Source organism: Talpa occidentalis, unplaced genomic scaffold (assembly GCF_014898055.3).
Source record: "Talpa occidentalis isolate TD23 unplaced genomic scaffold, MPIMG_talOcc4v2.1 talOcc4.14, whole genome shotgun sequence".
In the NCBI taxonomy this organism is placed as follows: Eukaryota; Metazoa; Chordata; class Mammalia; order Eulipotyphla; family Talpidae; genus Talpa; species Talpa occidentalis.
This window is the reverse complement of record NW_023601433.1, coordinates 20974122-20996846: the sequence shown is the minus strand read 5'-3', so window position 1 is coordinate 20996846 and position 22725 is coordinate 20974122. Positions and strand designations below refer to the sequence as shown.

Here is a 22725-nt window from a genome sequence, read left to right as displayed (position 1 = left end):
AAGACTCACCTTCCCTCAGTGTGATCTGTAAAGTGGGGTAAGAATAACCAGACTTCTTTTGTAAGGATGGGGGAGATCAGGGCACAAAGCTCCTAACACAGCACCTGGCATGTAACATGGACCCTAACGACTCTGCCAGGTAACCACTGGAATTATTTCCCAGTCACAACTTGTAGGAGGGAAATATTTGGATGTTTCTCTTCCATGAACATAAGTACCCAAGAAGTACTTGCAGTGGTTAAAGCTTTCAGAGGATCACCTTAGAGAAGACCCTCTCACATGAAAGTAAAGCTGAGGCTGGCACAGTAGGAAAAGAAAACCTGACATGCCCTCTAGAGCACTTTCTTTTAAAAGTATTCTTTTCTCCAAAAATTAATGCTAATCAAATATTGCCATACGCTAAAATGGCCCACCAGCTTCCAGATGGGATAGAAAGAACATGGGGTGAAGTCACATCACATAGGTCCAAAGGCAGTCTGGACTGTGGGGGTCAGTCAGTTACCCTCTCTGAGTCTCAGCATTTAGAAAATGGGGGGGGGGGAATAGTATCAACATCATAGGATTGTGAGGAGGGCAAATGTGGATGCCACCTGCAGTGTAATAAAACACGACGTAAATGGGAATGGTTATCACACACTGCTAAGAAAATTATATCAGATTTAATGCTCAATCACAGTAAATTGAGCCCCTCAGGATGGTGGTTATCACTGTAACCTCCTACTTTATAGTCCTGAATTTGCTATTTTGATGTTAACAGCCTTCATGTGCTTGTGTGTGCTATTATAAATCATCTCAAATCTTTTTGAAAAGAGGCAAAGGATAAAAACAAAACAGCTCCTTCATAAGAAGTAAAGATGGACCCTCTCCTTCACATATATTCGTGTGACAGTTGTGGGGTGACACTCGAGGTCTGCAGCCTGGAGCCCAGGGCCGTTTCTCTGGATGAAGGTAAGTGGTCTTTCAGGAATGGAGTCTAAGGTGAGGTGGCCAGCCCTAAAGGTAATGCTCCCCCCACCCCAGCCACAGCTACTCTGCCAAAGCAATGGTGTTGGTGAAGAGGGAGTCTTGGGAGCAATCCATCTGCTCCCCTGCAGCCCCCCAGCTCATCCCATGTCCTCTCAAATTCTCCGGTTTTATATCTTCAGCCTCAAGTCTGCTTTTGTTTTCTGGAGAATTTTTAGAAACAAAATGCCTTTTTGAAAATTTGCTATTTCTACCTACTCACCAACCATACGGAGACAAATCGAGCCTGTAATGGAGTTTAAATGAGACACTCAGGTAGGCGAGACACCCAAGTTGTTGCTGCATTTTAAACATAGCTCACAACGTGTTACACAAACACCATTCATAAACCTGAATCACAGGTTTCAGATGGGAACTGGGTACATGTATAAATAGCCTGTGTATGTCAGAAGAAAAAGAAGGGATGATGGAGGAAAAAGGTCAAAATCAATGTGGCCAACTGAACCATAATAAAAATCTCACCCTTGTCATTATTTACAACCTCCTAGCACAACTACTCAAAAAGGAGAGAATATCAAATGGAAAGTTCTAAATAAATTAACGTCTTTGCATTGAAGTAAACAGTGTGAATGATGCTGCATCGTGAAATGAAGTTGTAATTAAATTGTCTCACTTCTTGGCCACCAGATGTCCACTGCACAGGGCGGTCATGCCAGCATTTCCGGAACTGTTCTGGAAGGTGACCTTGCCCAGTGTTGACCAGTTGATCTGCAGTCACTAACTCTGTGATGGCTTTGGATGGCAACAAAAGAATACAGTTCATGGTGGTGAAAAACTAACACTTGGAATGTGTTGAAAACGTTCTTAAAAATCTTTTTTCACTAGGACTCCCCTCTCCCCAGTTCAGTCCTCCCACCCCGTCATTTTGGACACAACTCATGACCAACATACTGTGCCAAATCCCGTCCATGATGTCACTCAGCCAGGCTGTCACAGAGCAGGGCATGAAACGCCCGTGCAGGCCCAGGGCTGGTGACAGCTAAAGGCCAATCTGCACAACTTCCAGAGCCTTCCCACTGAAGTGAAGGGCATGCCCCTGACTTGAACAACAGTCTCAGATAGCCCACAACATCCTTGGCATCTTTCACGGGCCCCACAGACTCAGCCTCGACTTTGGGGTCACGTTGTTTCTTAGCACGTTCCAACCTCCACCTGAGGTCCAGGAGCCCAGTGTGAACTTGCTGCAGGGACTTGTTCGATGAGGAAGCAGAAATTTCGGCTCAGGAGTGGTTCAGTGTTTCAGCAGCATGTCCCCAGCACACTGCCACCACCTGAGTGTGGGATGTGAATGTCAAAGACTGTGATACACAGGCAACAACATATGTGCACAGTTAGCTTGGGCCACGGGCTAATGTGTGGCTCCAGTTCCCAGTTCCAGGTGTCCACAGCTCGCTCTCTCACATCTCCCCCTCGGGTCTGTCCTTCAATCACCAGCAGAAGTGGATCTCTCCGCCTCCAGCCTCTCCCATCTCAGTCTCCGATGATGTGTGTGGTCTCTGAGTTAAGAGCTCACTAAGGTGTAGATCATGCTAAGAGCAAAATGGAGAAAAGAAGGCATGAGTGGGAGCCTGCAAAGGGCCCAGATTGGCTTTCAGAAGAGGGCTTTTCCCAAAACCAGACCCCTTGGTTTCTTAGCCCACTCACTGGACATCTTGTCTACTCCCCTGTCGCACCCCCAACAGCTTTCTACAACATAGGACCAAATATTTGTTAAAAGAGCATATTGCAACCTTTGGGTAAAAGATGTGATTGTTCTAAGTGTCTATTATCCTCGCCGAGCTGATTATTATGGTTGTTATTCCTCTTTCTTGTGATGTCAGGGTGCAGCTGATTCTTTATCCCTCCCAGCTGCCACATGCTTCTGTGACGGCTCTGTCCATGAGCGCCCCGCTTACACCGGATCATGTGTTACTTGGGGGAAACCATCATCCTCTCTCTTACAAGGACTGATATGTGGACACAGGGCCTCTGGGCACACATGCTACAGTAATTCTTAATTGGGTAATTCCCTGGTCATCCTGATTAAAACAAAATCCAGGATATTAGACATGCATCATGAGCAATGTCTTCAGGTGGCTCCCCAACATAACTGAGGAAGGAGAGTGGTGCATCCCTAATTCTGCAAGGTTAGGGGACATTCTGCATCAAAAGAAATCATTTTGCCTGGCAGAAAGAAAAACAACCATCTTTTCACATTTTATAGATAGAAAGGATAATCCAAAAAACAAAACCAAAGGAAAGAAACTAAAGTATGTTACTTCTAACTCTATCCAGTTGCAAAGACCCAATGAGCTCTTCTCGGCAGCTAAAGTTTTATCTGCAAGAACCTGATATACCTCATGTCCAGAGAACATCATTAGTCAGGATTGGAGCTAGAGGGGTCTTACTGGATGAGGGTCAACAGGAAGTGGATTGCTCCATGTCACGCAGCTAATGAAGGCAAGGTGAGGAACCAGAGTGTGACGCCCAAACCAATGTTCTTTCTGTGATAAAACTGAGCTTCATTGTGAATGCCTTTGATGTCTCGCTTTCAGTCACCCATGCAGTCAATATTCATTGAGGGCCTCCTGCATGCCAGGCACTACTCTGGGTTCTTGGAAACAATGGTGAATGCACAGCCCCGGTCCCTGCCTTGAGGGACTGCACAGTTATGCCGTAACAACAAGGATTGAATGAGCACCTACTGTAGGTCAGGCCCTGACCAGGGCACTGCAGATACAGAGGGAAATGAAATAGACAAGGTCTCTCAAGTAAACCATTAATAACATAATTACAGAATAAGAGAAATAACCATGGGGAAAGCCAAGCATGACCCAAAGCAAGAGAGCAGGAGGGTGGTGCTAATTTATGTGGGTAATGTCGCTGATCAACAGTCTTCATTTGGAAAGATCTTTATCTTAAACAGAGTTCACACTGCACTCACCAGGAGGGATAGTATTAGTGCCAGTGCAAGTGCTGGTCTGTCTTAATGTTAGAGTTAGTGTTAGTATTATCTACCTCCCATCCCATGAAACCTTCAAATGTCTCCTGGTCCACAAGACACTCTGAGAAGGGTGGCGCTGGATGCCACAGTGCTTAGGAAAATAATGGGAAGAGCCCCTGTTTTAGAGCCAGATAGATTGCTACTTGCTAGTACCATGGACACATTTCTTTGCCTCTCCGAGGTCCTCAGAAACCTCAGCTGTAAAATGCCATTCCCACTCATGGGTTCCCAGCTCTGCCACCTGAGTCTCTGTCACCGAGCTCGGCTCCAAGGCAGGTCCCCACGTGTGTCTCCTCCCCTCCCTCTGAGAATGGCCCAGGCTGACAGTCCTATGCGCTCTACCAGCTCCGAATCTGGGGGACCAAGAACTCTTGAGGTGGGTGTAAGGGGTTCTTTGAGAAGCCCTGAAGTGCCCTAACAGGTCAGGTTCAACAAAGATTGTGGAGCCCTGGCTGCTCCCAGTGAGGTGGAGGAGCTGTTGACTCCAATTTTGTTTTGGAAACAAAGCAATTAACGAGTAACATGAAGGCAGTGCCAAAATGAACTAAAGGACTTGAGGACAGATAGTCAAACAGAATGTCTGGAACACAACTGCTTACAAAATGATCACACCCAACTAACGACTGGCAGGAGCTACCAACATCACCCCCACACCATCCGTCCCACCCCCACAGCTCGGCAGATAGAGCTGCTTTGCTCCCTCTCTGTGAATTCACATGCCTTCTTGCCCACAATGTCTTAGGCTCCAGCAGTTACTGCAGCAAAGCTGAATGGAAAGAACTTGACCTGCCTCAGTGTCCACTTGGATGAAGGTGGACCCCAGATTAAAGAAGCAAAAGCCAGGTTCTGCTGACTTTGAGGGGAGGCAGTATACCTCTGAGGACAGGCCACTTGGTCTATGACTGCAGCACGGTCTGTCTGCAGTCCCACCAAGAAAGAGACTGCACACTCTCCACTGAAGAAACCCAACTCCTCGTTAGCCTAAGGTTTACATTGCTAAGCTTGTGAGGACCTGGCCCACACTTTACTGGTTTCCTAATAGGACCAATAAAGAACCACCTGAGTTGCTAGAGAGTTCAGACTTGGAGTGAGAGGCTTAAGTGAACCTGTTGGGCACCTTGGGAATCTCCAGAGAGGCTTCAGGGACCCTCAGACTCCTTGCAAGATAAGCAGATAATGTCCCAGGACACCCCACTAACGAGGAGAAAGAAACAAGTCACCCTGAGCCTGGACCAACACTTGACTCCAAGAAGAGTATGTCACAGAAAAACTGAACCTCCTTCACAGGAAGCCCTACCTCCAGGACTTGCGTGACTTCCGGACACAGGATGCAGAGGGGAGAGGAGGCAGAACCAAGCAGCACCTCCAGAGTGGCAGGTCTCACCCTTTTGGCATGAAATTCTCAATCAGCAGATCTAAGCCCAGGAACCTGCATTCTGAAGGAGCACATGCTCCTCAGCCCCTAATTTCGGTGCAGGATGCCCGAAGACCACATTCTGGTAGACTTTTTTAGGGCTGTCTGAGAGACAGCAGCAGCCTTGGGGATCAGAGTGAGATGGACTCAGACTTGAGACAGAATCAGGAAAACTAACTTCTCAGATTCTATTTCCTTGTTGTGAGTTTGTGGACAGTGACAGCACTTAGCTCAAGATAGGAGCAATACATGTGAAGATCTCAGCCAGAGTCTGGCGCAATTTAAATGTAGCTACTTCCAAGCCTGACCTGAATGAACCCTGTGGCCTTGGTACCTAGCCACCAACTTCCTTTCCTCCCCTAGCCACGGAGAACTGAGCCACTTTGGAGACAGCACCAGGACACTTACAGGTAGTGACAGGAGAGCAAGGTGACCAGCCAGACACCCAGAGAAGAGCCCACAGAGGGATGAGAAGGAGGAGGTATTTTCAGAAAAGGCACTCTCTGGGGTATCAAACCATAAAAGAATCTTTTTATAGCTATCTGCTTACTGGGATGTTTTGAGTAAAAAGATGAAAAGAGGGGAGATTCCTGAAACAATCGCCAAGTCATCGTGCTTCTCTTAATTAAAATGGTGTTATGTAACATTGGGGGGATTGTTAGTGTAAGCGTTTAATGACCCAACCTGCCCCTTGGTGAAACATGGCAACTGCTGGGGGGGGTCTCTGTTCTGGTACCCAAGAATGCTTACACACAGGCTGGGGACAAGGAGCACAAGGCTGTGTAGCTGGGGCCACTGACTGGCCCAGCTGCAGAGTCCCAGAGGCAGGGAACAGAAGCGACAACCTTACAACACCCACCATCTCCCAAGAGGTGTACCAGGACGTGCCCATCAGCAGGCAACGCCTCCTGCTCCCTGAGTTTTTTTTATATAGAAGCCCTTGCTCTGAAACCACTCAGCTGGGGTTAGACCTGCTAGACCACCTGCCAAAGACCAGGAGGCCAATCTAATTTCCTCTCTTTGCTGCAGGCGTCAAACACACCATGGGGGGGGCAGAAACTCACCAGTAAAGGTAGTAGAAGAAGGAGAGGAGATAAAAGGCCAGCTTACACCAGGCCTCCTTCTGACAGTAACTCAAGGTGTCTGCATTCATGACCACAGGCGGGTCATATGCTAGTTCAGAACTATCTGCCGGACAGTGGAAATACCTGTAGAAAAAGAGGACACGGCATCATTGCCTCCAAGTCTCGGAAGGGACATCAGAGGCAGGACTTCCCTCAGGGGAAGCACTGGAAGCTGCTGTCTGCCTCCTGCCCAAATCACAGCCCAGGCACTGCAAGAAGAGACTCCGGCACTATCTTCCAGCAGGTGGTGATCCCCCAGGTACTCAGCTCCAGGGCATTGTGGCGATTTCACCCACATGCAACAGAAGGAAAGATGTTTCTCCCGGTGTTACCAGGGAAGTACCAGGAGGAGACCCCTTCTCCACGGGGGCGGAGGAGCCGACACTGTGTATTAATGGGGAAATGCGGATAGCACAGCACAACCCCGCTGCCTACATGGAATGCCATGATCCTACCTTAATCATGAGCTACTCTGGATTAAATATCAACCTCTACTCACACCCTCATTTGAAATCTTGAACACTCTTGAGTGGGACTTCATATTCCCACTAGAGAGTGGGGTAGTTTACAGATACTTTTCATCTTGATAGAAGGATCCAGAACAGCAAAATGATCACTGGTCATGTCGGGCAGAGAGCACCCCCAAAACAGTGGGCAGAAGACCAGAGGGAGGAGAGGGGCCAAAGCAAACTGTGCCTGCCTCAAAATATCACATCAGCTCACAGGGAACTGGCATGTTCAAAGGACAGAAATTTCCAGCTTGGCGAGACGGTGCAGGAGGCTTAATCCCAGGCGCCCTTAGCCTGGTGAGCTGGTGGAGCAAGGACCTGTCCTCTGACTCAATGGGAGGCCCCTGGGGCCTTGGTCACATCCCCATGTGAGGCTGAGGATGAAATGCGGCTGAAATGGCTCGAAGGCTGCTTTTTTGTCAGATGGTAAAGGAAGAGGAGGCCAGGGGTGCAAATTAATGGTTCCTGCAAGGCTCTGGGACAGGCTGTGGTTCTTGATCATCAACAAGGACCAGGAGAGTGGACTCTGACCAAGGGATTAATCACATTGGCTTTGAAGAGCATTCCTGTAACATAGCAACTCGGGGAACTGGTATTCAGTTTCTTCTTCCGTCCCCCTGAGAGGATCGCACTGACATTATCTGTCATCCACACTGTGCTGAGAGAAAATCACAGGCCAGATTCAATGATATCTGCCAACTCGCAGCCCTCCAGGCCACTCACCTCTCCTCTTCCCAGGGGCAGATTTCAAAACCTATTTGCTTTAGCTGTGGCATTGCTCCCAGATGACCTCATTAAGTGGAGTAGGGAGGCCAAGGGGCTGCTGCTCACCGGCTACCAGGCTGATCTTCCTCGGGTCAGCCACTAACCTCTCTCAGCCTCCACTTTTTCATCTAAGTGGGGATGAAATTGCCCACTCACGGGGCTGCTGTGTGATGGTGTGATGTGGAGGGTGCAAAAATGTGCAAAACACAGGCACTGACAAAGGCAGACAGTTCCCTTCTAAGCAGACAGGGCAGAGAGGGGCTTGATCTGCAGGGGAGAGGTGACTGGACTGACCTGCTGGAAGAGAAGGGAGAGGAAGAAAGAGAGAGTTGGAGGACCCTGATTTTTACAGGACACCTCCCAATATTTTCTTTCATTTTCTGAGCAGCTGCCAACTGCCAAGAACGAGGCTAGACTCTGTCAGGGATTAAAAAAAAAAAAATTACAACATCCCCCCCCACCACCACCAGAAAGACTGCAATGACTCTTCTCATACAGACCCAAATATTCCAAGTGTAAGGACACACCGGCTGGCTCTCCGACTCCTCCTCTTTGGATTAGCAAAAGATACAGTTTTGTGGGGCCTCCCCAGTAGCGCAGCAGGTTGAACACAGCACTGTGAAGCTGTCTGCAGCCTCTGCAGCACCAGTTCGATTCCCACCAGCCAGGGAGATACCCACGTGGCAGAGGAGACCTCTCCTATCTCACCCACTGTTCCCCTCAGCAGTATACTTCGGTCTGTCTGCCTATTCTGTTTCCCGCTCTGTCTCTGGTGAATCCTCTCATGCCCCACACCTCTGGCCTGTACCCCAGCTCTTGCATAAAAATAAATAAATCTTTAAAAAAAAAAGATAAGAGTTTTGCAAATTGATCAAATGTTCAACCCCTTACATTGACATGCACCCTTCGAAGGACCTGGGGATATAGTCCTCTATAAGGACAAGAGCCAGTCCCTGGGGCAGTGTGTAAGCACATGGACTGCCATCCAGGAGAGGACACGGCCCTGCCATGTCCTAGCTGAGCGACTCTGGGCAAGGACTGGAGCTTTGTGAGATGCTGTTCCCCATGTGCAAAATAGACAAAAGCAACTACAACTACCCATTGTGGGTTCTGGACAAGGAAAGTGTGGAAAATCCTTCAGTGGGTACACAACACGTTTCAACACCCCAATGCCTCTATTTGACTTCTCTGAGCTCACATTTCAGTATTTGAATCGTTTTCTCTCATGCCCAAACCTGTGATTTCTTCTGTCTTTCTGGTTTTGGTCAATGGCACCATCACCCTCCCCATCATTTAATAAGGTTCCCTCTCCCTCGCCTCCAGCACCCAGGTATTGGCCAAGGCCTGTCCAGTTTACCTCCATGGCTCCAATCCCCTGTCCATTCCAATTTCCACCACCTAGTTCAAGACTCCATCATCTCTTCACCTGGAATTTCACCATCACCTCCTAAACTGACTCTTCCTCATAATCGTAGCCTTTAATCTACCCCTGGAATTGATGTCAAAGTTATGTTTCTAATAATCACTTCAGGCTAGCTCCTGAGGCTTCCCATTTCCCACAGAACAAATTAATTCCCACTTTCCTCTCCAATCATTTTAGATCATCCGTATCTGACTCCCAGCTGTCTGTCAGCCCCGTTTCTGCTCACTTTCCTCCAAGAATCCTTTATCCAGCCAAACTGAATAACCGCTTTTCTCCAGTTGCTGTCCTCTTACTGTCGGGCTTATGCGTATGCTAGTCCCTCAACCTAAAATGTGCGTTTCTAGATGTTCACAGGTGATTCTCCCAGTCCAATTTAAATGCTTTTTTCTATACACTCCAACATGTATTCGCCAAGTATCTACTAATATACTTCCCTCTGCCAATAGGGTGTATGTTCCTTGAGCAAAGGCTATATGTTACATTGATGCTGGAATCTCATGTCTGGCATTAGCATGTGTTCATAGGCTTAATTCCATATGAAGGAATTAATTCTCCAGGCATAATTAAATATAGGTTATATTTTATGGTAAATGACAATGATGAAATATTTTAGAGGACCAAACTCTGGGATCCAGGGGTGAACACTTCTGTCTTGCCCCTTCCCTGTCTCCTATATACATACAGTGATGATATTTTTATGAAAGCCCAAATCATAAGAACTGATGCGTGGCCTTAACAAGCAATAGAGTGTTTAAAATCAGAACTATCCCAGAAAAATCTAGCCTCTCTGGTAGGTACACTTATTTTATATAAATATAATTCATATATCATAAAATTTACCCTTTCGAAGTATTCAGTGGGTTTTCGTATATGGATAGAGTTGCACAGCCATTTCCAGTTTCTAATTTCATAACATTTTCATCACCCTCAAAAAAGAAAATCCTGCATCCGTGGGAGGTCGCTCCTTTCCAGGCCTGGGCAACCACCAATCTCCTGTCTGTCTCTGTAGATTTGTCTACTGTGGCTATTCATAGAAATGGCCTTTTATGACTGGTTTCTTACACTCATAATGTATTTCAAGGTTGATACACGTTATAGTGTACACCAGCACATCTGTGCTTTGGTTGCCAAATAATATTCTATTTTAAGGATAGACCACATCTTGTTTATTCATTCATCTGTTGATGAACATCTGGGAAGTTTCCATTTGGGGGGCTATTGTGAATAATGTTGTGGCTGCTTTTAATACTGATCTTCCAGAGTTTAGGCTGTGGCTAATGGAGTTAGTGAGAGGAGTCTTCCCTTGTAGGACTTACTGAGAGTAGCTTGGGAAGAAGGCTCTGGAGAGGGTGCCCAAAAGGAAGGGATGACAAGAAGGTGGCTGATCTACTTGGGGCCATTGTCTATGGAAGGCCAGCGAGTTAAGCAGAAAAGAGGATGGGCAGACCAGTGTCAGGCAGACTTACCTCCAGAAGTGATAGAAAAGTAATGGGACATTCAGCCCCAGGGTGAGCCACTCCTGCGCACACAGGAACATGATGCAGAAGAGGCTGTGGATGGAGTATTCTGGCAGCACCAGCTGAAGAAGAAGCAGAGACACAGGCCTGGGTTAGAGGGAGGAAAAGTCACTCCTGCTTGGACACTGACTCTGACAGCTGGTGATATACTGCCACAGCAAAATCACGGTCCCACAAACTGTCATCCATTTCTGGTAGGTTTTCTGCTTCCTAGTACCAGAGCCATGCTTTATACCCAGCCCCAAATGGACATAGGCCTCAGTACCAGCACACCACCTAACAAAATACTGCACTTGCTTCTTGGGGTCACCCATGGATGACACCAGGAAGACTACAAGAGAGGTCCAGACTCTACAATGTCTGAACTGAGGCAGGATCCACTAGGAGAAAAAGTAATAGGGTTTCTAGTGATTCTATACCTGCCTTGATCTTGTTTTTCTAGCCCCATGTTTATCTTTCTATATAGTAAATCACAAATCTAAAGTAAATACATGTGTTTATTCAAATATGGAGGATTGAGAAAAATAACTGAGAAACTACATTTTGCTTGCTGATGGGTGAATCCAGGGGAACCCAGAGAAAGAACATGACATGCAGTGATGGTTGAAGAGGAAAGCATAGCCTTTGGAGAAAGGGGAGAGAAACCAGCCCAGACCAAGAAGAGTACGGTGGTGGAAGTGGACTCACAGGAAGACAAATACCCTCCATTCACCCACACAGATGTCAAAGGGTAAAAAGAGATTGAAATGATAGTGAACACCCTCCCAAACAAGGCTGTTTACAACAGACAGAAATCAGAGTTGTAATAGAAATCAAAGGAAAAAGTTGGTCCCTAGGCAAGCAGTAAGGAAAATCAAAGACAGATGCAAATGCACCATCTTTCTCAGTCACAGAGGGATGTGTGTGTGTGTGTGTGTGTGTGTGTGTGTGTGTGTGTATTACTGTTTGGACCATCATAAATGCTATAGTCCTTCTAGCAAATCTTTCTAGCCATCCTTCAAGGTCCATCTCAAAGGCCTCTGCTCTAATGGCAGCTCTGCCCACCCCTCCCTACCTCACCCCGCTCCACCCTGCAGCTCTGAGGCCTGCACCGCATCGTGCTTCCTGACCCACCCCAGGGCACTGACCACAACTGATCCACAAGTGTCATTCTCCTCGTCCCATGTGCCCCCTCCGCAGATCCACTCCATAGCTCTAATAAGCTGCTTGCTGAGCTCTCATCTCCATCTGCAAAGTGCCTTGCATAATGTCTGGCACTTAGTAGAGATTTAAAACTTAAAATGCACTGACCAAGTGCATTTGTTTGTGCCGTGGCTGACTGGTGGTAGGGATGTGTCCTGTGGCCACAAACCAAGACTTCTCTAGGTGTGAAACCAACTGCCTCAAACTGTCCTATTAGGTAGAGAAGATGATTTTGGTCCCCATTTCTTGCTTCAGTCAGATGTACTAACTACCCCAGATGACAGATCCAGAGGGAGACACGCACTAAAAATCAATATACACTGAGGTGCACATGTAAGAAAGGCATTTCAGAACCAAGGGTCTTTTTTATTCTCAAGTCTGATGAAGAATGAATTCCATTGACCCACACCTTGGAATCATCAACAGAGAATGAGAGAAAGAGCCGTTACTCCAGAGACAGCGATAGTGAGCAAACCTGGCAGCCTGTCCCTTCGAACCTCAACCAACTCAGGGGAGGGGATACGTCTACAGTGCCTCCTCCCAGGACTGAGACATCCTTGCCGACTCCATCTGTGCCTCCCCTGCCTCCTCTCATTTGGACAGAAAGCACATTCTCAGCTCAGGCAGGCAGGCCAGTGTTAAGAGTAGTAGCTGTGACTTCTGCCGTACACGTCTCTATATTTTTAAATCGCCAGTTTCAGCCTGTTAGACTGAGATAATTAACATGTTCAGAGACAGCCACCGAGGGCCTGAATCATCCCTGATAGCACCAACCCCATCGCCAACTCCAGTGACAAATCTCTGACTGATTACAGTCTGAATTCCAGGTCCCGGTATTAATCACCGCTGCTTCCTCCCTCTTTGGGTTTGATTTACAACGCAAGCTGCAACCTTCTGAGCAGGGAGGATTCATCACCATCACCATGTTGAGGAAAAGTGTTCACGGGTGCCAGCTAGTTCCAGAGGTCCCCAGCCTTTTGGATGGGTGCAAGAAAAGCTGAAGGACTCATCTTGCTTTTGGGGTGGCTTCTCCTAATTGCCTCTTAGTGTGACTGAATGGGATCCTCACAAGTGGGGAAGAGCCTCCAACCAGCGGATCCAGAGAGCAGAGTTGCCCTTTTCACACACCTTAGTTCTCTCCTACTTCCCCAAGCCATCGTGGTCTCCATGCAGCGGATACAGGGAATCTACACCTCCTAGACCAGATGAAGATGGGTGAGCCCATCTGCACACAGAGGGGTCATTATTGCTGCCCCGCGCACTCTTCCAGCATCCACCTTAGGGACACGGCAAGGCCGCGTTTCTCAGCGCCCAGCGACTGAGCGGGGCTGATGGGGTGTGAGCAGAAATGATGTGGAGAGAGGGCTGAATCATTGACTAACCAATGTAATGGACTCCAGAGTCTCTTTCTCCCCTCTCTAACATAGCAAAAAGACCTTTGGTTCCAAAATGCATTTCTTACATGTGCACCTCAGTGTGTACTGATTTTTAGTGCGTGTCAGCTTTACACCCTAAAACCATAAGTGAGGACAGGGACCCTGGGGCAACTTATTATGATGGACAAAAATTACGAGCAAGAAAGAAACACATGTGGTTTTAAGCTGCTGAGATTTGGGGGTTGCTTCACAGTATGATTTAACCTGCCTGGTCTGGGACAGATGAGTAATCAGTGGGAAAAGCAAAATGGTGTTCATGATCCTCCCCTGCCCACAGCCAGCCCCTCCTTTCATAAGCTGGGTGCTCAGGAACAGGCCCAAGGACCACCTGGCAGGCATAATCCTCATTCATTCGTTCTGAGCTTGTCCAGTGGGCATATAAACACCACCTCCAAATCTACCAGGCAAACAACAGAAACACAGACTGAAGCATGGACCGACCCCGAGTCATCTTCAGCACTGAGAAACTCTTATGGAAATCATAAAGAGAAGCTGTTAAATGTATAGTCTCATTCCTTCATACAACACACGGGAACTACTTTACTCAGACCATGGCCTATTGAGTTTCTGTGTCTTATTGCCTGCAGTGTTAAATACTAGATAAGTGGTCTCAATACAGGTACTGTGGGTTGTTGAAAGGCCTACAATTCATTCCAACCAGGCGGGCTCACAGAAGGTTTCATGATCAAGGTGGAATCAGGTAACTGGAAAGGATGAGTGAAACCTTATCACACACAGGAAGCCAACGGGCAGCATTCAGGAAGGGGAACTGTGAGAGCAGAAGCAGAGAGAGCTGCAGTCACTGTCCGGGCTGGGTCCTCCACCAGCCCAGCCGGGCCTTTGTCTTTTTTTTTTTTTAATATAAATGAAGATTACTTTCTTTTTTTTAATTAATTAATTTATTTATATAAGCACTGGGTACAGTCAGAAGCGCGAGAGGGTGAGAGAATTCACCAGAGCCAGAGCAGGGAGCAGAACAGGCAGAAGGACCGAAGTACACTGCTGAGGGGAGCAGTGGGCGGCAGGAAAGGTCTGCGGGCCTATTTGTCTTTTTTTTTTTTTTAAAGATTTTATTATTTTTTATTTATTTATTTATACAAGGACTGGGTACAGTCAGAAGCACGGGAGGGTGAGAGAATTCACCAGAGCCAGAGCAGGGAGCAGAACAGGCAGAAGGACCGAAGTACACTGCTGAGGGGAGCAGCGGGCGGCAGGAGAGGTCTGCGCGCCATGTGGGACCCTCCTCCGGTGGCCGGGGAGCAGCCGGGGATCGAACCGGCGCTGCAGAGGTGCGGGCAGCTTCACAACCCAGTGCTCAACCGCTGCGCCACCGGGGAGGCCCCCTATTTGTCTTTTAATGGTATTTAGATCATGCCTGACAAGAGCCAACTGACTGGATAAATGTCCCTTTTATTCCCCTCACACAGGACCCAGCCTTCTCATCACTTGCACTGGAGTCATCTTGTGCCAGCAGCATATGCTGAAGGTCTGGGGATGATGTGACAATAGGATTATAGCAACCTCCCCTCACCCCCACTATGCCCCTGCTCTGATGAACACAGAGGTCAAAGGTCGGGTGAAGTTCTAATAAAACACCAGCAAATTTCACACACTTATAAGCAAAGACCTCAAAGTTTTCACCCCACGTTCTTCCATCACTTCTATGAGAATGGATGCGGCCTCTGCTGAGGACCAGCTGTCCTTATTTCCTACCCAAATTTTAGTCCTCAGTTTCCATTTCCTGGCATACCTTTCCATCCAGATGGTCCACAATTACTCCGTGTTGAAAATTTACACTCCATCCAGTTTACCCAAATTTATCCCCTCAATTTTCAAATTCTGCTAACGGTGACCATCTCTGACTCCTCCACCTCATACATTCCCACACCAGGCTCTTTACACATCTTGCCATTTCTTGTTCACAGCCGCTTCTGTTCATTTTCTTTTTTTTTTTATTTCCACTGTCTGTTACTGATCAGGGTGCCTGCACCTCATCCCACGGCTGGCGCAAGAATCATCAGTAGGTTTTCTGTCCTGTACGCTCACCCTCTCCATCCATAGACCAGCTACCTCCTCCACCGTGTATATGACACAGTCAGCTCAGCTCTAAATCTTCATCCACAGCCTGGTTTTTTCAGGAATTTTACTTATATTCAAAATATTTTATTTCCATTTATGTATCTTTTTATTCATTCGTGTATCACTGCTTAAGTCCACAAATGATTTACAGATGACTGGTAAACTTTATATGTTATGGCAGCATAATGTAATGTGGGGTAATGTGTAAGGTGGGGAGGAATTTCTGAGCAGCTGGTATAAGCCTTCCTGGGAGCAAACATATTAAGAGGTACAGAGGCCACTTGGGGCCACAGATGCTACTCTAAGACCCAGAGTCTCCACTCATTTTTGAATGGATCCTGTCAATTCAGACAACAAACTCTTCCTCTGTGATCACATTGGGCTAAAAATATTAACCCAATATCTCAAAGTGTTATATAAATTCTTACCAGTTACATAATGATCAACTGAGTGATACTGAGAAAGGCAGCAAGCCATGATGACTCTTGTTTTCCTCATCGGTAAAGTGCCAACATTTACAACCTCCAACAGGACTTGCTAGGACACGACATCCTATGAATACTAGGGCTCTCATGGTGAAGGATGATGCCACTGCTGTGATAACTGTGAGCATCTATCGTGACCATCATGTACCAGCTAATCCTCATTTTCAGGTAGGTAACTTGTCACTCTTACCCTGAAAGTCAGTGAAGTGGTACAGAACCAGACTTGGTGCCATCACCCCCTCTCCTGTGACACCCCCTCCTGCATTAAATCCAGAGAAACCAAGAGCTGGCCCTCAAATTATACAAACTACTGACCTTGTCTATTCCAACAATAACCCACTCCCCTGAGTGTTGCTCTGAGGTTTCTCTGCCCCTGGAGCCAGTAAAGGAAAATGTCTCTTATTGGAGTCCCCAGCCCATGCTGAACTGACCCCCAAACAGAGGAGCCCTTCCTGGATGAGTAGGACAGAGACAAATTTCACATAAATGTCTTCTGGGGAGATCTGTTCTCCATTTAACCCCAAATGAATAACCTGCACACGATCACCCAGTGAGATCATGGTGGATTCACATGGGGAACGGAGGGTACAGTGGGAAGGAGGGAAGGATGCATGCTTAGGAACCCAGGATTTTGCTAAATGGGAACACGAGAAAAACACCCCCAAGCACTCTCTAGAACTTAGTCTTAACCCCGTTGTTGCAAGGAGGCCACTTTCTCTTTAATTACCCTGGGGAAAGGAGAGACACACACACACACACACACACACACACAGAGAGAGAGAGAGAGAGAGAGAGAGAGAGAGAGAGAGAGAGAGAGAGAGAGAAAGAGAGAGAGAGAGAAATTAAAGTCCCAGAATCTCAGGTCTGCCTCCCCCAGGGGAATGGCTCCCTGCAGGCCTTTGATCCCTTCATGCCTGGGACTAGTACCCCAACATCTGAAATGTCACAATTAAGCACAACACCTCAATAGCCCAGGACCTGGAGGGTTCTGGGATTAGGCCAACTTAAGCATGGCCTCTTTGATGGTGTCAGTATGTTAAATTACTTGACCTCTTGGATTTTGCACCAATGTTTATCAATATTTTTAATAGATGAGCAGAGAACTACAATACATAAGCCATACACAAATCACTAGTTTAGAATTATAATTTTAAAAGTCACCTAGTCCTGGGTCCCAGTCTTTACTCCTAAACCCCCAAGAGGGCTATGACAGTGCTGGACTCACAGAGCATTACTCACTAACTACTGCCCATGGACTTGAGTCCAGGAAGGGAGCATGTGCAGAAAGAGCAGGAGCTCTTCCATCCACCGGTGCCTGCTCCCTTAGTGCCCGTGGCCACAGTCTCTAATCTTGGATGGTTATCCTGGCATCTACTGGGGACAGAGGTCAGCTCTCCAGTACCCTTCCACCTCCAGAACCCCACTGCCTATGGCTCCAGCAACCTCTGCCTGTCCTCACCTGGTAACCTCTGCCCCCTCCCTCACCAGCTCCTTTCAGCTATCTCTGGCCTTCCTAGTATCTCAATGGTTCTGAGAAGTGACCGGTTCCTTTAAGGATCAAACTTTTGGGCCTGGCCCTCTCTGCCCACACCTCCCAGCCTGCCTTTTATCTCTTGTTTTCATGCAGCTTCAAGACACACTTGAATTTCAAAAGCCTCTCTGCCAGTTTCCTCCACACTTGTTAAATTACTGAATTACCTAAGAACCCACTCAGGGAGGAGGTGAGAATAAAAGCACTCTCCCAAATAATGCCATATTTTTAAAGGGACAAGATTCTCCTACAACTTGCTGGCAATTCAGAGACATCTTAACACTTGTACCTACCCACTCCTTTTCTTCTTTTCTCTGAGCCACAGATGATGGGAGTAATAATCATGCTCAGAATATCAAGAGTGATTAGGCAAAAGTTCAGATTGTTTCAGTGGAGACACACGAACTAAAGGGAATGTTCTAGAATGCGGAAGGCACAGGGTAAGGGTTTAACAAACCTTCTGATGCTAAAGAGCCCCACTTATGAACTCATTCAGCAAATATTTATTGTATGCACTACTAGGTAGTGCATACAAAGCAGTCTGAGGGGAGGAGGAGGACAGAACATAAAAGATCACAACAAATATCAAGCCAAAGTACAGAGAAAGGCAGGTCCAAGCAAGGTGATGCAGGAAGAGAGAAGAAACCATTCATTCAGGATGAGGAAATAGAAGAGGGCCCCTTGGAGGAGAATCGTTTCTGACTTGAGATTTAAAGAATGAGTTGTATGAGAGAGGGCAGGATGTGGAGCTTGAAGGCATCCCCCAGGGATGCTCAGCAGCTACCTTCATTGAGGTGTTGAGTCACTTTTCATTATGTCCTAGTAAGACATCACTTCTACATCTTCCATAGAAATGACAGAGACAGGAAGTCCTTCATAGCAGCCTCTTCTTAAATCTGCGAGACTTTCAGGGAACAGTCATGACAATGTCACTGGACCAGGGAGGACCACAGTGACAGGTACGGGGCCAGGGGCAGAAACAAGTCATCTATCTTTATTTTGTCCACAGACTGGGCTAAAAGTTTTGTGTATGGTGCATGACAATTAGTCCTGATATTGGATTCACCTTCATTAAGTTCCCCAGTGAATTTGGGGGATTTGGGGAACTCTCATTGGGAGAAAGGGTTGCCAAGCCCCAAGGCCACCTCTTCTTAATCCACTGTCCTCCTAAAGTGATGTTTTCCATGTGAGGCTTCTGTTGCCACATCTTTTGTGTAACAGGAAAGGGCTGTATTCAGAGGAGAGAGTTTAAGTCATTGCATCCCAGACTGGGCCTTAATAGAGCAAAGGCTGAGGGAGTCTTGAGCTGCACCAGCTTCCCAAGGAGAGCCCTTTCCACAATAAAAGTAGATGATTATCCTACTTAACAGCTATTAAGTGGTGTTAATTACCTGTTATCTTCAGCAGATTGGAGAAATTTTGCTCAAAACAAGCAACAGAGGGTGAACTGAAGAAGAGAACAAGTATCAGCATTTGTGAAAGAGAAGCAAACTGACATGATCACCACCAGCTCGTAATTATTGAGGAGTGCCGCTGCACATACAGGGAGGTGGGTAGTTTGGTGACCATCGCTATGCAGCACCAAGTGCAAAGGCAAAACTAATGAAGACAGCCTTCCAGACTGCCCAGTGGAGAAGGTGGCCTGATCATGAGCATGCACAAGTGGGTATGTCCAAAGCATGGCTAAGGCCAATGATAGCTGGATGGTGCTCCATCATCTCTCATGGAGACCATGACTGTCTCCTAACTGTTCTCCCTTCCTCTGCCCCAGCTCCACTCCCAATCTACTTTTACCTAGCAGCCAAAGGGATCTTTCTGAAATGCAAATTCGATCATGTCACTTAATCTGCTCAAAGACTTCCCAGTGCTCATAGAGTAAGCCCCAAACTCCTTAGAATGATCTCGAAGGCCCTATTTGATCTGACCCCACACCCACCATTGCTGCCTTGCTCTCTCTACACCAGCTGCCTCAACTCTGTCATTCCTCCTGTGTGTTCGCACCTCAGAGCCTAACACTCCAATGTCAGGATTAAGTTCTGGGGTTCACCGACATCCAAGGAATGAGTAGAGAAAGCAGAGCAGACTGAGATGCCTCTGAAAGCGTGGCCAGAGAAGAGGGAGGAAAACAGAGGCTGTAACTTGGTGGTTAAAGACAGAGAAACAGGCAGCCAGGTTGCTGCAGGAGAGGGCCGTCATGGCAGGAGACAGGCCTAGGGATCAGGAGACACCAAAGTCCCTGCCACTGTACCTGTCTAGAGAAGTATGGTTGTGAAGAGGAGGCTGGTGAAGGGCAGTAGCTAGAGAGACATATGGGAATAACGGCTTTTTAATGTTTTTCTTTGTTTTCAAGAAGGCACACCAGATAAACACAACCTAACGTGGAGGGAGGGCGGTGCTGAGTGACCCTGTTCCTCCCATGAAAGTGACATGAAGCTCTGGATCTGCCTGAAGACTGAACACCTGGTGGAAACCAGGTTTCTATTTCAAATGATCAACTTCCAGGTAAATTTTTGGAATGCAAACAATCCATGTATTAGTTGGGGACAGTCCAGGCTCCTCCTGCAGCCCCTACCACTCAGAGACAGCATTGCCAGGTACCCTGGAGTAGGTGTCCAACAATAACTTAGTCAATGAGCAGATGAATGAAATGACCCTAAGAGCCAATTAATTACTTTTCACTGGATTTAATTTCAGCCAGCTCACTCATACTCCACATTCACTCAACAGGAGTTATTCAGGGCTTAACATGCCCCAGAGCCCTGGGCCAGGCAGAATCTATACAATCCCTATGGGTTCCTATGAGCTGGCTACTCATGGGCAACTGTGACCCACAGTGAACGTGTGGGATGCACAAGCAAGTCACTCAAAACACGTGTTCCTTCTGCCTGGGAAGTGCAAAGCAAGCAGCTCCCCACATGGTTTACAAAGAGAGGGTCCAAGGTGAGTGTTCACCCCCTTGCGGGGAGCAAGGGAAACAGGCCAGCACAGGTGACTCCCTGTCATCTTTCACATTTTTCCTGGTGCCTTTGTTTCAGGAAGGTGATTTTCAGTGAGTTTAAGCAGTGGGTGGTCTTGCAAAAGCATATGCTTTCATGACAGAAAACTCTGGAAATATTAGACTGGAATAAAGGGGTGACGGATACCATCCTGATGTCCAAGCTGGAGGCTGATTTAACTTCAGGAACCCCAGGCCCTATAGAGACTGCTTAGAAGAGACATAACATCTGCGCTGTGTGTTGCAGACCAATCAAAAATTACATTGAAACAGAAGGGATAAAACTCAATCAGGCTAAAGTCCTAAAATAGGTGGACTTCACACTGGATGGAAAATAACTTTGCTTTTCTACTTTCTTCCTATAATGTCAGGCTATGTGCACTGGTAATCATTTTTACAGAGTGGGAAACCGAAGCTCCAAGAAGTCAAAGTAACTTACCCAAAGTCAAAGAGCCCTTCTGTGACTGTAGGGGCAGGAAAGGACACAGTGCAGGTTTTCTATGATCCAGCAGACCGGGTAAAGGAGGAGTCAGCATCCTCAGTGGCTTTTGCAGGTCTTTTATTTAGATTTACCAGGCATATGGCAGGCAGGAGTGCTGGGGGGCCGGGAGGCTGGCAGTCCTCCCAGCCCCCAGCAAATCCTCACTCTCTCTGGGCTCTCTCTGGCATTCTCTCTGCTTCTCTTCTTCTTCTCTCAGCTTCCGTTCGTTCTTGGCTTCTGCTGGCGTCCCCGTGATGGTGCTCTTATAAACTCAGTCTCTCAGCCCAGGTATACCCACTTCAGGTGCCCGCCATCAGGCATGCATTCGGGACCACAGGGTTCCCTCATCTATCCTAATGGAGGGAAGGCAGAAAAGCCTGATACTTTTTCCTTACCCTACAGTGATTCACCCAGCACTGCTGCAGCCCTGACCTCCAGTAGCACGTGTGGGCTTCCAGAAGCAAATAACAGGACCCACACATAGCACATGCACAAAAAGCAAGGCAAGAGCTATGCTGTCCGCAGCACTGCTGGAACCATGCAAAGTCTGAGCCCTGATGAGCAAGACCATGCATACTTCTCAACAGTTCCACAGTTTTTTCCATTTGACTTTTCAGTAAAACCAGAGAGCACGTTCTAGAAGTAGGAAGTACAATAATAATGACTTAATTAAATTACCAGGCTGCAGAGGAATGTCTCCTGGGCAGTGTGCGTGTGATGTCTGGTTAACACACTGAGGAAGATCATATTTCCCTGAAGATGCAGGATTCAACACCAGCAGAAAGAGATAAGCAACAACAATGATGCTAAGAATGCTGGGGTGTTTTGAGAGAGTTTTAGCAGATTTGGTTAATTAATTGAGATCACTTAATGTTAACAAGCCACTGTGAAAAAGCAGTATGGCAACTAGAAAATCCAAGAAGTTTGGAAACTTAAGATAAGTCTTTTTAGAGTTTTCAAGGTGGTTGCCAGAGCAACCTCAGGGACCAGATCCTGGAAGAGCTGAAACATTCTATTTTAAAAATAACCAGTTGATCATCAGAAGCACAGTGAAACAACCAAATAATAAGATACACATTGGAAATTCTTATGAAGAGGAGCATTTTTCTCAAAACCGCAAAAATTCTATCTATGAAGCATACTTGACCCTGGATGCAAACAAATTTCAAAGTGACTCCCCAGAGGTCTGATTATCACCTGCATCTTGCACACAATATTTAAATTGAAAGCTCCTCTTTCCATTTGAATTTCCTCTGAACTCCAACTGCATGTCAAGTTCCTTCTACCTTCAAGTCTTAGCCCTTTAATAAGTTTCTCACGCATGCATACACACATTCATTCAACAAGCACTGGTGCATAATTTATTGTATTATTGTGAGTGATACCTGTCAGGTGATCTAAAGGCAGGATTAAGTTAATGGCAAAGTCCTGCCTTTAGGAAGAGTAAAACCCAGAAGGAGAGATCAGATAGATTCATACTTAGAACTCAAGACAGTATAAGATCCTATCATGTGATTGTAGGATCTCAAAAGTTACTGGTTCCCAAAACTGTTGTACATCAGAATTCTTTGCAGAGTTTTCTTTTCTTCTTTTTTTTAAATTTATTTATTTTTATACAAGAGCTGGGGTACAGGCCAGAGGCGTGGGAGGGTGAGAGGATTCATCAGAGGCAGAGCAGGCAGACGACAGAAATACACTGCTGAGGGGAGCAGCGGGTGAGACAGGAGAGGTCTGCCACGCCATGTGGGATTCTCACCGGCCGGCCAGGATCGAACCAG

At 46.9% G+C, this 22725-nt stretch overlaps 1 protein-coding gene across 1 annotated transcript in view; it reads right to left on the bottom strand.

Annotated features, from left to right (window-relative positions):
- Positions 1-1092: 1092 nt before the first annotated feature.
- CNIH3 (cornichon family AMPA receptor auxiliary protein 3) overlaps positions 1093-22725 on the bottom strand; it is an 84741-nt gene continuing 63108 nt past the window's right edge. Inside the window, exons 4-6 of the mRNA XM_037510179.2 lie at positions 10708-10820; positions 6485-6628; positions 1093-2552 (exon numbers count right to left, since the gene is read on the bottom strand). Of these exons, the coding sequence (XP_037366076.1) occupies positions 2525-2552; positions 6485-6628; positions 10708-10820 (285 nt within the window). The 3' untranslated portion in view covers positions 1093-2524. The remainder of the gene's footprint in view (positions 2553-6484; positions 6629-10707; positions 10821-22725) is intronic.